A 15,356-nucleotide genomic window follows, 5' to 3' on the forward strand; every position below is an offset into this window, starting at 1 on the left:
AGCTTGCATTTACATACCCTAATTTAATAGACACTTTCGTTCAAAGTCACCTACAAGTGGAGGCAGAGAAGTTCAAATAAGCTAGGCTGAGATTTCAGTGAGTGACCAGTAACATTGTGAATTTACAGAAGCTCTTTGTGATGTGCATAGTTATCTAAGTCTTTCCCAGTCCAGGCCATAGATAATCCCCAGAGTCTATATTTTTTCTGCCTTCTGGCTCCCAGCCATTCAGGAGCACCGAATACCTGGTACAGGTGTGTTGAGAGCTGAAAAGCAGCAACGATGTGCACCGCTTGGGGATTTCCTGAGGACTGGGAGCTGGGAAACACTAGTCCAAACTGTTAAAGATCATAGTTTGGCTTTGCTGCATAAAAAAAACACCATACTTTGGATGTAGCTTTATTAAATATAGTGTTACATATGTTGATACAATTAAACCATTTTCGGCAAAGCAACGCAGCAGGAACGGCCCAGTGGAGCAGCATCTCGACATTTTCCCTGAAACAAAGTAACTTTGCAAAATTCCATCTGAGACTCAATAACAGAGAACAAAACGACAATAATGAGGTTCCTCGTGGATACATTCAGACAGGCATTTGTTTACAAAAGTAATCCAGACAGCAGAGCAGGAAAACTACAATGCCCATACGAGGTAGATGAGTAGACATACCCGTGTGAGACAAAACATGGTGCGTGAAACAGTGGGGTATTCCCGTGAGGTTGGCCTCCGGATCGCAAAAAGCGAAACCTGCGAGTTGAACCGACACTTTCTAGTCCCGCTGAAGTGACATACTGAGAACACGTGCATCGTGGACGCATTGGTACGGAAGTGTAAACGCAAAAGACCCGGATACGCAGTTTGGTTTAGTTTGCAGGCGTGACGCCCTCTCATGGAGCTGCTTGGCAAGAACACAGATGTGGTCCGTTTTTTTTTGTACAAAAAAAAAAAGGTATATTATATACATCTTTGTGTAAGTATGCAATACTTAAATGTGCACATGTGCTATTAATAAATAAAATTATGTGCTTTATATGAGATTAAATTCCATTTTAAAAGATTAATGGAGAATCAGTGTCGCAATGTGCAAAGATTTAAAATACTGAATAAATAAAAAACAAGCGTGCATGTGTGTGCGTGTGCATGTGTGTGCGTGTGCATGTGTGTGCGTGTGCATGTGTGTGCGTGTGCATGTGTGTGCATGTGTGTGCGTGTGCATGTGTGTGCGTGTGTCAGGGCACATTCAGTGGGCGACTTCCTGTTGGCAGTCAGAATGGCCCAGTAGGTCACTGGTCCCAGGGAGCCTCTTTCCATTCCAGGAGGACACACACCAGCAGCGGGCTTCCTGGCCCTCCAGAGACGTCTCACACTGCGGGGAGGGGGGTAGAGAAAGTGAGAGAGGCCTCATGTTGTTAACTAGCTAGAAGACCACAGGCACGCACTGGAACTGTGCAGGCATCACACAGTCACAATAAACAGAAGTGGCGTCACAATATTTACCTGCTTGGATTTGTAGAAGCCGTGCTTGTCGCAGTTGGGGAGGTAAAACGTGGTGAATTTATCCCCCAGTTTAAATTGTGTTGTTGCAATCTTGTCCAGGGCCCTGTGTAGCTCAGTGTGACATGGACCCTGTTGAGAGAATCCAGCTTTTAGTTTGCTAAAATGCTGTATAAGCAATGAATGATTGCACCCTGCATAATCCCGGGATCCGCAGGCAGTTAACAGAGATACTTACGTGCTCCACCAGCTTATTCCTAATTGCATTGATCTTGGCTTTAATGCTTTCTTGGGCGTCCACGAGATCCTTAGGATCGGTCGGCTTGTCCTCGGACAGCATGTACAGCATGGAGCCGTAGTCCAGTGCTACCTCGATGTTGACTTCGGCATCACCTGTAGGTGGGGAATGTAATTTAATTTCGGTTTTCTTACTCTGCCTGAATTCACCTGCCCCACATTAAGGCGGATGATTGCGATCGCGACAGACGCATATGCGTTTGTCCGCAATAACTTTCACGGAGATCTCCACAGTTGATTTTCCTTGCAAATCCCCAAAATAAAATGCGCTATATAATCCGCAGTGAGCACGGTCAGTCGCTGCTGATCTGGAGTGCGCTACGCACTGAGCGACAATGCGCAAAGCGAGCGGGACAGACGCAAAGACGCATTTGCTCTGCATTGCACTACCTGGACTCTGGGATGCTTGGCTCTCAGTGTGTTCAGTGCAGGTGGCCTGGCCGTGAATGAGGGTGTGTATGGGCCGTGGGTCCTCGGGCTTGGGCGTGCAGCGCAGGCCGGTGCCGCAGTGCGCCGTGTAGACTCCGCACGGCTCCCCCTTGGCCAGGGCGCAGACGCTGCAGCATCCGCAGCCCGGCTCTCGCTGCACTTCTGCGCAGCCCGGCGCCACGGCGGGGCAGTCGCGCAGTTTCTCCGGCGTGCACGGTGCGCAGCGGATTGGCTCCGCTGCTAGGAAGGGCGAGACCCGCACCCCTGCCAAAAATAAGACGCACAGCCACCTTTGAAACAATCCCCTCATAGCTGTAGGTTGCAAAAATATAACTATCAGATCCCCGTTTAAACAGATTTCCTTCGTTAACGATTATAACCAATAATACTCAACGCGTACAGGTATTTATACAGATCTATGACCTCCAGGGATGTTAATGTTTGATGCATTTGCTACTGGTATTATTTTGTAAAAGAAGGTGTAACGATTACATGCCCTGTGACTGTTTTGCGTAGATCCGGTCAGAGGCGTATTTGAATTTAACGTCAATATTTACTTTGGACGAGATAAGTGCCCCCACGTCGAAAACAACAGTGTTTGATCTTTCATGTACAAGAAAAATAATTTTCTGTGTTTATTCGCTAGCATCTGCGTCACCCGTTTTTGTTAATGGTGACTTGCGTTTTCGCGGTCGGATGCGACTTCAGTTGTAAAAGAAATAAATAAAATGAATCAGGAGAACTGACCTTATTTTTTTGCTTCCGTTATTTGTTGTCTTTTAACGAGGGAACTTAGCTCTGCTAGCTGGTGTCTGAAGGCCTAGATTAAGTGTAGTGCGGTATACTCAATGAAAAGTTCCGTCAAATGGCTTATTATAATTACTCATAAGCTGGTGTAGTATTACCAATAGCGTGTTATACTTTTATCTAGGGTAAACAAGTGCATCAGTGTAAAGAATATTTCCAGGGAAAGTAAAAAAAGTATTGTCTAGCGATGTATGCAAATATCATTCTCTCTGTTCTATATAGAGAGAGAGAGAGAGAGAGAGAGAGAGAGAGAATGTATAACGCGTTATCAGGCTGTAATTTACTTCTAGGAAATCACTTGTCATTTGGTGATCAGTCCACACCAAAATGGATTGTTAGACTCCCCATGCACTAATATTTATTCTGTAGTCAGTGGATGCAAAGCACTTGCAGATTAGTTTATCATTTTAATCTCCCCATACGTGATATGGTCATACAAACAAAGTCCAACCAGTATTTTCATGCAGACATTCCTACTTTTCTAACACCCCGGTGAATGATTAACACAAAGGAGCATCGTACCACCATGTTCTGAATGTATGAAAGTTATGCAAGACGAGACAAAATAGTTTTTTAATTCTCAAGGTCAGGTTGTGTCAAAAACATGAGGCCCCCCAGAGGGGGTAGATCTGACCCAATACGGCTGGGGTTCTGCCTTTTGACAAACCTCAAACTTAAAACCAGCAAAACATCTCACAGCCTAAAGAGAAACTTATTTTACATCCTACAGAGCTACTCGATGACCAGTTCGTATTTCGTTGCCTCTTCGATGTCCTTCATCAAATTGATCAGCCATTCTGGTACGTCAAGCCCCTGTTGGGGAAAAAAGATCATTAATCTTATGCCTGTACACTTCATGGTCATTTGTATTCAGCGGAGCTTTTACTAAGGATATTATTTCTAAAGATATGGCCTCCCCTTCTCTGCCGATTTACGCCTCTCTCAACCCTTTTCTTCATTTTTGGAGGAAGTCGATGATCCACAGATCTCATTCTCTTTCTCCGCGTAGGTTGGGCCTTTCTGTGCTTTCCAAAGACCTCGAGGGAAAGAGATGTAAATGAATCAGCAATGCAACATTCCAGCTTGCAGGTAGACCCTTTTTAAGGGAGTTCTGGAGGGTCGTTTGCCTACATCCATCGGAGCATCTGCAGCGTCCTCCACTGCATCATATATCAAAGAGGGGCTCACACTCTGGGTGGGGGTTTCCTGAAATGGTTGCCTTGGGAACGTCACAGCATCCTCTGCTTCCTCAGCATCTGGGGTATCCTCTGCCGCTCGCGAGACGTCCATCTGAAGGCGTGGCGAGGATACGGAATGGCTCTTTCCGGAGTCCTCCCCTTCCTCTACAGAGGGCAGTGGTGCAGGATGGTCACGGCCTGGAGAGGCCCTCCTAGATCTGGTGGCCTGGGAGAAGTCACTGCTGGCAGTCTCGGTCCCCGCCAGGTCACTGCCGATGGTGAAGCGGGACTCCTCAGGCTGGGTGGGGGTGCTCTGTTTCACTAGGGAGTGGGACCTTCTGCTGGGCCGGCACACCATCAAGAACCAGTCCTCCTCAAGCTCCTCAGATTCCTCAATAGGTTCTAGACCATACATATTTCTTGCAAGGGTCTAAGATCCTTCTTCGGCTTAGCAGATCCCTTAATTCGCAGTTAAGAATTCTTAATTTAAGCCCTACAGGAGACTTTAATTAGTCTGGTATAGCTGGTGGTTAGAACATATGGGTAAATCTAGTCCTGGGCCCATGTAATGTGCTGGATCTCGTTCCATTTTACTGGGCCGTGGCTGAATTTGATTGGTCGTTACTTGGCCACTAAGTCAGCTCACCTGGCCATGAAGGGTGTGAAAATGTGAATTAGCAATTGAACAGGCCCTTGAAAGTTGCGTGATTCGAAACACCTCAAAGTAGTTCGAAGTTCCTCTCAGGTCTCACTCTGCAGTGAGATTAGTCAAGCGACCAGTACATTCTGGTTCAGTATCAGATGGTTGTAAGCGGTGATTTTGCGGCATTTGATCGTAGAACCATGCGAGCCAATTCTCCATGTACTAAGAACTAGTTCTACCAGTGTCAGGGGTTAATGCAAGAGGTTCAGTTAGCAGACAGACTTCTAGTATACCAATTAATCAAAATGAAATTGTGTCTGGCAATTATGTGAGCTTTTGAGTTTCTTCAAATAACGTGTCTCAGAGCTGGTACACAGCTGGCACGATGAAATATCCTGACCTAACGTTCACCCTTATTACTTACACAGACTCACAGAAGTCATTGACCAACTTTTGCTGTTTGCTTTTGTGGAAAGGTGCCTTTCAGCCTGGAAAACACTACAACACAAATCCAGTAGTCTGCTGTAAGTAATTTATTATTTATATAAGCAAGGTGACCCTATTTTTATGGTGGTTGCAGCAATCACTGTCAGTGTGAGGTAAGTGCTTTTGTGACCTGCAAATTAGGGGGGGGGGGGGGGGGGGGGGGGGTAGTGATTGTTATTTTCACCTGCTGCTAATTAGGTGCATTCCATCCACAGGTAGCGCTAATGTTTGTGTGCCTCTTTTCCCTTGTTATTTCACAGCACATACCTGAAGAGTCACTGACTTCTGTATACACATGACATTCATTTTGGCAGTGTACAGATTTACGGCTTAAATAATTTAGGTCCTAAAAATGCCTTTGATTTGCTGCTCCTTGTTCCAGCTTTGCGGTCCATTAGAAGCAGACTGATTTCTATTATTTAAACTAAATGAAAAATGATAATGTTTTGTTTCTACTTTCTCGTAACTCAGATATGTCACATTTTTTTTTCTTTAAGATAATACAACATTTCCATTAAGAATTAGCATGGACAAAAGGGGGATGTTTAAATTCCCAAAAGTACTTCCCAAATACTCCCCAAAGTATTCCTATTCATCCATCCATTTTCCAAACCGCTTATCCTACTGGGTCGTGGGGGGTCTGGAGCCTATCCCGGAAGCAATGGGCACGAGGCAGGGAACAACCCAGGATGGGGGGCCAGCCCATCGCAAGGCACACTCACACACCATTCACTCTCACATGCATTCCTACGGGCAATTTAGCAAGTTCAATTAGCCTCAGCATGTTTTTGGACTGTGTGGGGAAACCGGAGGAAACCCCACGACGACATGGGGAGAACATGCAAACTCCACACACATGTGACCCAGGCGGAGACTCGAACCCGGGTCTCAGAGGTGTGAGGCAACAGTGCTAACCACTGCACCACCATGCCGCCCCTATTCCAATTCATATGATCATTATCACTCTGTGTGATGCTGGCATCAGAACCAAAAGGCAAAGTTATGTGTACAGAGACTTGATCTTCCCAAGGTCAGCTGGCTGTGTTCCTGCGCTGAGTTTGGTCTCTAACACACTAACGCCAAGCAGAAAGACTGGTGCTTAATACAAAGCTAAGCTATCTATCAACAGTCTGGGCTTTAGTGGTACAGAACTGACATTTAGTTACACAATCCTTCTATTCAGGTGTTCACTCAGCTCGAGATCGAGGTTCTCTCAGACCTTGGACAAACACGTAAATATTTAGTCGAGGGCTTTGAAAACGCAAGATTCTAGAATTATATACGTGCGTATTTTTCTGTGTCATTGTCATATTAATTAAATGTCTTACATATTGTATAGAAAAACTAAGCAACACTCAAGTGAATAATTGTTATTGAACTAGTCTCTTCGAACGCTATGAAAATATTATTAATAATATTATTACTAATAATATGGGTTTGTAACAGTAAGAATGTCACATCTGGAAAAAGAAAAATGTTTTGGCCGGATATTCGCGTATAAAGAAGATTGACATATATTCAGAGATTTTGCGTTTGCTAGGAAGAATGAAACGAACACGTGACCCAAAAGAAAGCATAAAGAAAGCAGACGATCGAGGCACAGTTGTACTGTATAACAAAGATTTATTGATCAAATATAACAAGAAGCAATACAAACGTAATATATATATATATATATATATATTATATACAGTAATGTAGTGCTTCCCCTATCGTGTTTGCACCTCTATGTTTAAAACATTGCAAACATGCAGGGAACATAACGTAAATATTTTTGGCTCCTCTGACATGTCAAACTTAATTAGCCTTATTCAGAAATATGTGTTGGCAAAAAGGGAACACATCAATGTCACGAGCAAGTACAAGGTGTATTTGCCATAAAGAAGTAACTGGTCAGCAAAGCCATTTCACAGCTTTGCGTGGCTCAGTAAAGAACCGAATCTGGAACTTTTCGAAACTGATTGATCTAGTTAAAAGCATTGCATTTGTCCTCTCCCCTGAAATAACTGAAAGGAAGGTTAACGATACGGATAAGGACCGGTACGTTAAACTGCAATACTAAACTCTCACATTAAAATCTTAAAATGTATAATTCATATTCAATGTGCGACGGAGTGCTTCCGTACCCGGAGTAATAGACGGAGGCTCGTGCATGCCGTATAACATAGCGCGATTTCATCTGATTTCGTACAGCACGATATAAAACACTTCTTGTTTCATTGACCGTTTTAACGCAATACTAGCACACGGAATGGCTACAGCTTCTACAGATAGGTTATTGCTACTTTTTAAAAAACTAAAACATACCTGTAACTTAACTGTGTAGAATTTGTAACAAAATAAAGTGATCCTATCATATTGGCATCCTTTAAATATGCTTTTAAAATTATTTTTACTAAATATACAAAATTATTAAATATTAAAAAGGCATTTTAACAACATAGATTTTTTATATTACTTTGATAATCAAATTTAAATAATTTAAATAGAATGTTATTCATAGTTATTTGCAGTAATTTATGCTTTTAAATTCCTGAAAACAACGATAAAGTTAATAAATATCAAGGCATTGAAGCTTTAAAGACATAAAAGTATTTCACTCTGGTTCACATAAAAGATCTTTATATATTTATGTTGTACAACAATAATATATTGATTAGAAAAGCTTGAGTAACATTACTTGACTTCTTCATATAATCCATCATGTATAGCTTCTTATAATTGTCTGCATAATAAAGTCATTGTCTAAAAGGCAAACATTGTAATCACTTTACATTTCAAATAAGGCAAGATACTTATTTACTTTCATATGTAGCTTTTTCGAAATTAATTTAGCTGTTATATGACAGAAATTGATTGACTTAAGCAACATTTGTTTTTTCTTTGTGGGGGGGGGGCATTACCTGTGTCCCCCTAATCTGGAGGACTGCTACAGGCTTCAAACTGGCCTGTCAGGTGTCTCCGTGACATAACAGGCCACCCTGCCATGAAAAACAACCAACCCACGGGCATGAAATGGACGGTGAGATGCTGGTCCTTGGCCTAGCAATGGGATTTTGCCATGTTTGGCGTTCGGCATTCCTGTAAGGTTACCGGAGCAAGAGCCGAGAGTCACGTAGCATCCAAACAGAGCGCGGTCCACCTGACACGACCACTCAGGACGCTGCTCTGTTACCTAACCCGTTATCATGGCTCTCCTGTACGATGTTGTAACAGGGCATGGTTGAGAAACAAGCAGACCCTTCACAAGGTGCGGCATCCGAGGGCATTGCTCTGTGAGTCAGAAACATCCCCTCTCTGTCGTGCCTAAGCGGTGTGCACCCCATCTCCCCATCAGTGGAACACGGCCACCCACAGAGGCCCCCCCCCCCCTCAGTAGGCAAGTCAGGCCCCATCATGGCAGGAGCTACAACCTATTAAAATACAACCGTCTGTAAAAAAAAATGCTGATGCCACATAAAACTGATTAAATCCACAGATGGATTCAAAGTCCCAAAAAATGAAGGAAAAAAAAAAAAAAACTCATAACCAACATGTCAAGAAGAAGCAGAACCAGCAAGAACTGCAAATGACCTCAATGAGGTCATGATTCACCTTCCCAGAGAGTGTAAAGGTCTTGAGAACACCTCGCTTTGGTTAATGTTCTAACACGCTTGGCTTCTTATAGCTACTAAACCAGTGCTACTGAAGACTCTTTTAAAATTTAAGTTCTACGCACGCAGGAAAGCTGACCTGTTGGCTAATTCGCAGAGCTGTTTTTATTCGGATAGTTAATGTCATTAAATAAAGCACGGAGCTGCTATTTTTACAAATGACTAATTTTCCACTTTGTTTCCATTTGCGATAATCCCTTTCTCGAGAGTGTTCTAAGGCAGGATCGCGGTCAGACAGCGACTGTCGAAGCCAATCCATCGGGAGGACCAAGATCAGCCTGGCGGGGAGGGCGAAATAGGGATGGTTTTTCCGAGACGTCTGTCCAGCTACCAATAATCCTTGCTGAGTACAATTCGGGTTTAAGCACACGCACACAAACATCCATACATACAAAAAAATACTCTTTTCTGAGATACCCATAAATACATCTTCTGGTATCAAAAACACACCAACCTCATGGTCCTGAAATGGTAAACCTCTGCCTTGGCATTTGTAAGGAATGGTCCCAAAACAAACTGGTTGGCATGACGATTAGGCTTGAATGACGTGAGAATAAAAGTGCTTTTTTTTAACTGGGGAGATGAAATTGAGGAGGTTACACTCCTTCAATGGAAACCTAGTTAAGTAGACTAACTAATAATTAGTGGCTGAAGGGTAGGTAAGCCTATCAATGCTAACTACACAACCTAGAAGTGTTAGGTGCGTTTTTATTTTTTTTATTTTCAAACTGTGAGTTTGCTTCTGGGTCTTCAGCGTTACTTGGTGCCTTGGATGAGCGGTTGGCATCGGGCCACACGACATAGGTGAGCCGATCTTTTGCCATGTGGCGCAACGGCTGGCTTGTCATCAACTTGTCACAGCAGACTACGATACAGACCGAATTCCACTTCTCAGTCTCGCTTCTGGACAAGCCTCCAGCCGAAAGCTGCAAGGCCCTGTGACCACTGCTTGTGCAGAAGCGTCTTCGTCACGGTAAGATCATAGCCCTGCATTCTCTTTGGTCGGACTGCAGGGGCCCTTGGTTGTGCGGGAGCCTAAGACCCTCTGGCGAGTTCAACAGGCGGAGCTGGAGATGTAGCCGTTTCTCTGGCTGGGCCCAAGGATCTAGACACGCCGGTCACTCGTCCTCCCTGGTAGGCGGTGAACCGGAGGGCAGGTACAGCGCTGTGGACGAGCTGTTCGCCGAGCCGGTCTGGATGGTCCCGAGACCGGCACGCACCGTGAAGCTGGCCACGGATGACACCGTGGGGCAGCTGGTCCCCAGCCTGGCCTGCTGCTTGTTGGCCCGTCCGCAGGGGTGCGACCCGCGGGTCACGCTGGACGAGCAGCCGTGCAAGCCTTGGGATTTGCCCTCCAGGAAGTAGGTCAGCATCTCGCCCTTGCCCTTGACACTGACCTTGCCGCGGCACACCAGGTCGTAGCTGCACTTGAGCATGCGGTACACGTCCTCCGTCACCTACGGCGGACATGGACGCGGGCACACTCAGCGAGTGACTCTTCAAATACAGGCAAGAATATTTCACCAAATCGCACAGCATCCATCCTAAAATCCCATTTGAGAACTAATCTTTGGCTAAAAGATTAGCAATAGCTATCTGTACGTGCACCAACTGTCCTCACTAATGTAACTGTCGTAGCACAGACATGGTAGCTAAATGCACAGATCACAGCCGCAGTATTGAATTTCATCTCATCTATGTAACTGATTGTAATTATCTTGAATGTGCCTCATAGATAATAGCGTAAACAACGAGATAGTAATATATAAACGATACAGCCGCAGAGCTTATTTGAACCGGCAACCTACCTGTATTTTCCCTTGTACCCCGGTACTGTCCATGCGACTGGCCACGTTCACAGTGTTTCCCCAGATATCATACTGAGGCCTCCTGGCTCCGATGACCCCTGCCACCACTGGGCCGACGTTGATGCCTGCAGGAGAGGCCACGCCCATCACCACACCCCAGCCAATGAAGGGGAAGCGCGCTAAAATCCATCGGTCGAATTCACTGGAGTATTCAGAGGCTTACAAGGACCACACTAAAATTCAAGGAATATTTTCATCCCATGTACAGATGTCCAGGCCTGGGCACTTACCAACTCTCAAGACGAAGTCGTTGTATGACTGATAGTTGATCTCATCTAAGACATCAAACATCTCGATGGCAAAGTCAGCAACTGTGCTTAAATGCAACAATGTTGACTTCTTCGCCTATAGGGTTAGAGGCCAACAGAGGACAGATCACTGAGATCGACATGGCCAATGCAGTGCGCCAACACTGAACGAACGTCAACAGATCCGGCAGTCCTGCTCAAACATTACTTAAAGTAAGCTGGAGATAAACATTTCTAGCGTTAAATTTCAAATACCGTCGGGGTCACTACGGAGGTACCTAGATAAGGAAGCTTGTCATACAGGGTGCTAATTGATTTTACTTATGAATCATCTCCGATATGGTGGAATGTTTTTGTGAGGCCCCGGCCTGTAACAGGAAGTCCCGCCCATTTCCTGGTGTCAGAGTTTCCCAGCAAGGTGCGTTTTCTTTTTTTTTAAACAGAACCACACCTTTTTCCCGACAGTCGGCACCAGGCCCACAGCTGCCATGTATGTGCTCCCGATGGTCTTTATCTTTTCTATGTCCTTGTAACATTCTTTGTCCATGAGCTAAAGGGAAAAAAGGAGAAAAAAAAACAAATTAAATAAAGTCCCTGTGTGGTGCGGTTCTGTGTCTGGAGGCACGGGTGGGGTGGGGGGCACCCGCATGCACGCCATGTGGGGCAGAGTGAGAGTTGCTTGTCAGAATAAGGGCACCGCTGCTGCTCTGAAAATAGCACGGGCCTAGCATTTCTGCGGCTCGCGTGTTAGCATCTGTAGCAGACTGTTAACCAACTTGTTGGGACGTGGGCATGAAGTTGATGCAGAACTAGAAGGGAGATTTTGATGTGAAGGTACCCAAGACTGGTACAGACAGAATGTCAGGATGCCTCGAAACTAAGCTGGATGTTAAAGGGATATATTTACAGGGAGAAGTTTATCTAGCCTGTGATCCAAACCAAGTTGGTTGGTAGACGGATGCATGGATGGAAGATTATAAAGTGTTGTAGTGCTGTTGTGCATGTCATATAATCCTCGGGGACTCCCAGACAGTCCACATTTTCGCTCTTTCCCAGCTCATAGAACGCCTGTCCAATGAATTCAGTGTTCTTGATTGGATGGGAGCTGGGAGGGAGCAAAAATGTGAACCGTCAGGGAGAGCCCGACGGACTGGGTTGGGAAATGCAGTTGGTAGACACTGTATTCTTTCCTTTGATTCCTGACCAGATATGCTGACTGGGGTTAGTGTTTGGAAGATGGACGGGTGAGAGATTGGGAGAGGTGAGGATCGCACCTCATCGAAGTCGGCGATGATCTCGTTGAGGAGTCGAAGGCACTCCACGCCCATGTTGTTGCCGTCCAGCTCGATGTAGAAGTCGTTGAAGTTGGGGATGGAGGCAAAGAGCACCCCCACCTGGGCGTAAGACTGGTAGTACAGATCCTGGTGGAGAACCAGCGGCTTAAGCAGGCAGGCGGAGGACATTCCTAGCCTCTTATCATATGTTTGTCATGTTTATTGACCAGTTTGCACCAAATTTAGCCTCCCCGGCAGACAAGACACCCAAATATTAGCTAAGCGAAACGGTGCTGCGGTTATAAGCCATCTGACGTAACAGGCGTGTGACCAACTGCAATTTGCTGGAAGAAAAAACACAGATTTTCATGGAGCTGCGGCCGCTGGCATGGCTAGATTCCGTCGCTTCCCATAAAACGGCTCGGAAAGTTCTGGAACGAGCGCATGGGCGGGCCGACGGCAGGTCTCCAGGCCCAGACCCAACGGCCCGTGTCACCAAACCACGGGCCCTGGCGACGCCCCCCGTGGATGGATCCAGTCCCCAGTCCCATCTTTTCAAAACAAGGCAAAGCTGAAACAGCTGTTGAGAGGATCATGCACCCAGCAAGGAACCCACCATGTTCCTGGGGTTGGACAGCAGGAAGTGCTGGGCGACATGGGCAGGCAGTAGGTTAAACAGGATCCGCTTATTGTCCAGTTTCACTTTCTCCATTCCGTCTCTTTCCTCCTCCGCCTGCCAACACAAACACATATGGTGCATCTGACAGCTGAATAAATCTCCAGTTCATGTTCCCAGCTTCAGATGTTGTGCCGGTGATCAGAAGGTCGCGGGTTCAAATCCCAGATCGGCAAAGTGATTACACCATTAGGTCCTTGAACAAGACCCTTAATGCTCAAATTCTCCAGGATCTGATCCTTCTTTCTGAAAAATGAATGCCGTTTTGGATATGTCTGCTAAAAAATACTACGCAATCGAGAACGTACACGAGTGTTTACACACATAAAGTATCTGAATTAAATGTAGAAAAAAGTCCTGTTTTCAGATAGTGGGGGGTGGTGGGGGGGGGGGGGGTAAGACCGCAGTCTCAAAACGTGACATGCTTCAGAACCCAAAAAGATGGAGGGGAAATAAAACATGGGTCTTTAAATGAGTCTGAAAACCTCAAACGCAAGCAAATAAATGACATCACACTCCGAAGTAGTTCTCATTAATTACCACAAGAGGGCAGTAATCAAGAAGGGAATGCTTATGTCGGCAAAACTGCTTCTGGGCAACATAAGAAGGATTTTTTAGACAAATTAAGAAAAAAAATTATCTAGGTGAAATATACCTTTTGTTCCTTTTGGAATTAGAAGGAAGAGATTATGCTTCTTGGAGGTGACGCTTATCCTCACAGTGCAAACCCGAGTGGATCGATCAGCATTTGGGTCCCAGTCTGCCGCAGGATGGCTCAGGATGCAGTGAGTGTGTAAGTGTGACCGCGACGGGCAGGACCGGACCATTGTTTTAGGAAGCAGCAAAGCAAACATGGCAGTTTGCAGGCCCCCTACTCAGCAGTGCCAAGGCCCCCTGGAGGTGGCCCAGGGATGGTGCAACACATCAAAAGGCCTGTTGGGGGGGGGGGGGGGGGGGGAGCCTTTGATATGCTACACGAAGGCTCGCACGGGGGAGGGGGTCTCGGCGCCTGTTCCCCTGGCCGTGTGTCCTTTCATCTCCCCGGGGCTTTCCTGTCGCGCCGTTAGCATTAGCGCAGACCAGCCCACAACACCCTGTGATCGTGGGCGACATGGGATGCGGCTACTGTCCCGGGCTCTGGGCCGCCACACAGGACTCAAGCTTCCATAAACCTCCGTTCGGGCCCAAAGCTGTCGCCGAACCTGAGCAAGGACCGAAACCTGCGTCTGGGCCGATTAGGCACCTACTGAGAGGATGCATGAAAAAATGCGATACGCAGTGAAGATAAACAAAACTAAATAAAGGAAATTAGAAACAGCATTATAGCTGTGGGGGGGCTTCTTCATACAGGGCCATGCTCTGACCTGTTCACTTCCGGGGGCTTCACTCACACCGGTGTCGGTGCAGTGGCGCCCTCGGCAGGTAGACTCGCTGCACTGCAAATATATAACTGGCATAGACACAGAGGGAGCAAACTGTCATTTAAAAGTAGCTAATTCTCAAGTCTCATTTTGCAAAAACTGCCGCCCAGTAGGTGGCGCAGCAGAAGGAATCCACTACTCCACTGCATGTAGGACTTACTCCAAATTAGCCCCAGGAGAACATCAAGCTGTGTGAATGGACAAAAAAGGCCAGTTGGGCGTCTGATACTAACGCTAAATGGGGAGGGGCAAAGCCAGCCACCTTGCAGACATTTCACCACATCCTTCTTCCTAATCACGCCCCCCAGTAAACACAGACCTTGATGCACAACCCTTCACCCAGCTGGAATCAGGCTGTGACCTGACGTCCTTTCTGTTTTCTGATGTGCTTTCCCCGTTTTATCATGAGGTGAGGTTTGGGTTGGCAAGTTCCGGTCACTGTACCTGGCATCAGAAGGTCATTGGTTCGAGTCCCGGCATATGCTCCTTAACCCCCTCAAAAATGTATATATGCATGTGAGTGTCAAAGGAAAGCAAGATGTGAAAAGTAGCATTGTAATGTACCACGCAAAGGGCAAATAGAGGATCCTTTCATTTCATGCTGCTGGTTTTTCATTCCCATGTCCGTGACTCCACTACCGGCGATGTGGACAGTAGACTGGTGTAACTGTGGCTCACCTGCGCCACCCACAGGTAGTCGAGCCGCAGCTTCAGGTCCAGCTGCCGCGAGTGCAGGGCTGAGGTGCTGGCGAACAGCAGGAGGGCGAGGACAGGCTCATAGCCACGGAGGTAGAAGGCCCCACCCCTGCGAGGCAAGGAAGGACAGAAAGTTCCGTTCGCACGTCTGGAAAAGCGCTTCCTTCGGAGGCCGCATGGCCATT

The 15,356-nt window shown here is 46.2% G+C and overlaps 3 protein-coding genes across 12 annotated transcripts in view; all 3 read right to left on the bottom strand.

The window, feature by feature from the left end:
• Positions 1 to 154: 154 nt before the first annotated feature.
• On the bottom strand, positions 155 to 2,676 carry LOC125740561 (insulin-like growth factor-binding protein 1). Of its 5 annotated transcripts, none has more exons than XM_049011840.1 (5): positions 2,183 to 2,676; positions 1,734 to 1,888; positions 1,499 to 1,627; positions 1,217 to 1,367; positions 155 to 1,152 (listed from the first exon to the last, which is right to left on the bottom strand). In XM_049011840.1, the coding sequence occupies exons 1-4, from the start codon at positions 2,529 to 2,531 to the stop codon at positions 1,242 to 1,244; spliced, it is 759 nt and encodes a 252-aa protein (XP_048867797.1). In that variant the 5' UTR covers positions 2,532 to 2,676; the 3' UTR covers positions 155 to 1,152; positions 1,217 to 1,241. The 5 variants fall into 5 exon arrangements, with proteins under 5 accessions (XP_048867797.1, XP_048867796.1, XP_048867795.1 ...); XM_049011839.1 differs by having other exon boundaries at positions 155 to 1,168; XM_049011838.1 differs by having other exon boundaries at positions 155 to 1,184.
• A 592-nt stretch (positions 2,677 to 3,268) lies between these two features.
• LOC125740562 (uncharacterized) lies at positions 3,269 to 5,154 on the bottom strand. Its single transcript, XM_049011841.1, has 3 exons — positions 4,160 to 5,154; positions 3,944 to 4,065; positions 3,269 to 3,839 (listed from the first exon to the last, which is right to left on the bottom strand). Exons 1-3 carry the CDS (start codon positions 4,619 to 4,621, stop codon positions 3,761 to 3,763), a joined length of 663 nt encoding a protein of 220 aa, XP_048867798.1. The 5' UTR covers positions 4,622 to 5,154; the 3' UTR covers positions 3,269 to 3,760.
• A 3,921-nt stretch (positions 5,155 to 9,075) lies between these two features.
• Positions 9,076 to 15,356, bottom strand: part of LOC125740559 (adenylate cyclase type 1-like) — a 31,730-nt gene continuing 25,449 nt past the window's right edge. For all 6 annotated transcript variants that reach the window (XM_049011830.1, XM_049011828.1, XM_049011829.1 and 3 more), the window contains 7 exons: positions 15,154 to 15,280; positions 12,995 to 13,111; positions 12,379 to 12,525; positions 11,556 to 11,654; positions 11,087 to 11,201; positions 10,797 to 10,921; positions 9,076 to 10,445 (listed from right to left, as the gene is read on the bottom strand). In XM_049011830.1, the coding sequence (XP_048867787.1) occupies positions 10,107 to 10,445; positions 10,797 to 10,921; positions 11,087 to 11,201; positions 11,556 to 11,654; positions 12,379 to 12,525; positions 12,995 to 13,111; positions 15,154 to 15,280 (1,069 nt within the window). In that variant the 3' untranslated portion in view covers positions 9,076 to 10,106. The remainder of the gene's footprint in view (positions 10,446 to 10,796; positions 10,922 to 11,086; positions 11,202 to 11,555; positions 11,655 to 12,378; positions 12,526 to 12,994; positions 13,112 to 15,153; positions 15,281 to 15,356) is intronic.

This window comes from Brienomyrus brachyistius, chromosome 4, assembly GCF_023856365.1.
Source record: "Brienomyrus brachyistius isolate T26 chromosome 4, BBRACH_0.4, whole genome shotgun sequence".
Taxonomy (NCBI): Eukaryota; Metazoa; Chordata; class Actinopteri; order Osteoglossiformes; family Mormyridae; genus Brienomyrus; species Brienomyrus brachyistius.

Excerpts from the sequence above, each read along its gene's own strand:
- LOC125740561 (XM_049011840.1), bottom strand. The coding sequence starts at position 2,531 with ATGAGGGGATTGTTTCAAAGGTGGCTGTGCGTCTTATTTTTGGCAGGG. Across the intron at positions 1,889-2,182 it reads CCAAGCATCCCAGAGTCCAG|GTGATGCCGAAGTCAACATC; the intron begins GTAGTGCAATGC and ends CCCCACCTACAG. Across the intron at positions 1,628-1,733 it reads GGAATAAGCTGGTGGAGCAC|GGTCCATGTCACACTGAGCT; the intron begins GTAAGTATCTCT and ends TTCTCTCAACAG.
- LOC125740562 (XM_049011841.1), bottom strand. The coding sequence starts at position 4,621 with ATGTATGGTCTAGAACCTATTGAGGAATCTGAGGAGCTTGAGGAGGAC. Across the intron at positions 4,066-4,159 it reads CTGCAGATGCTCCGATGGAT|GTCTTTGGAAAGCACAGAAA; the intron begins GTAGGCAAACGA and ends CTTTCCCTCGAG. Across the intron at positions 3,840-3,943 it reads GTAAATCGGCAGAGAAGGGG|GCTTGACGTACCAGAATGGC; the intron begins AGGCCATATCTT and ends TCCCCAACAGGG.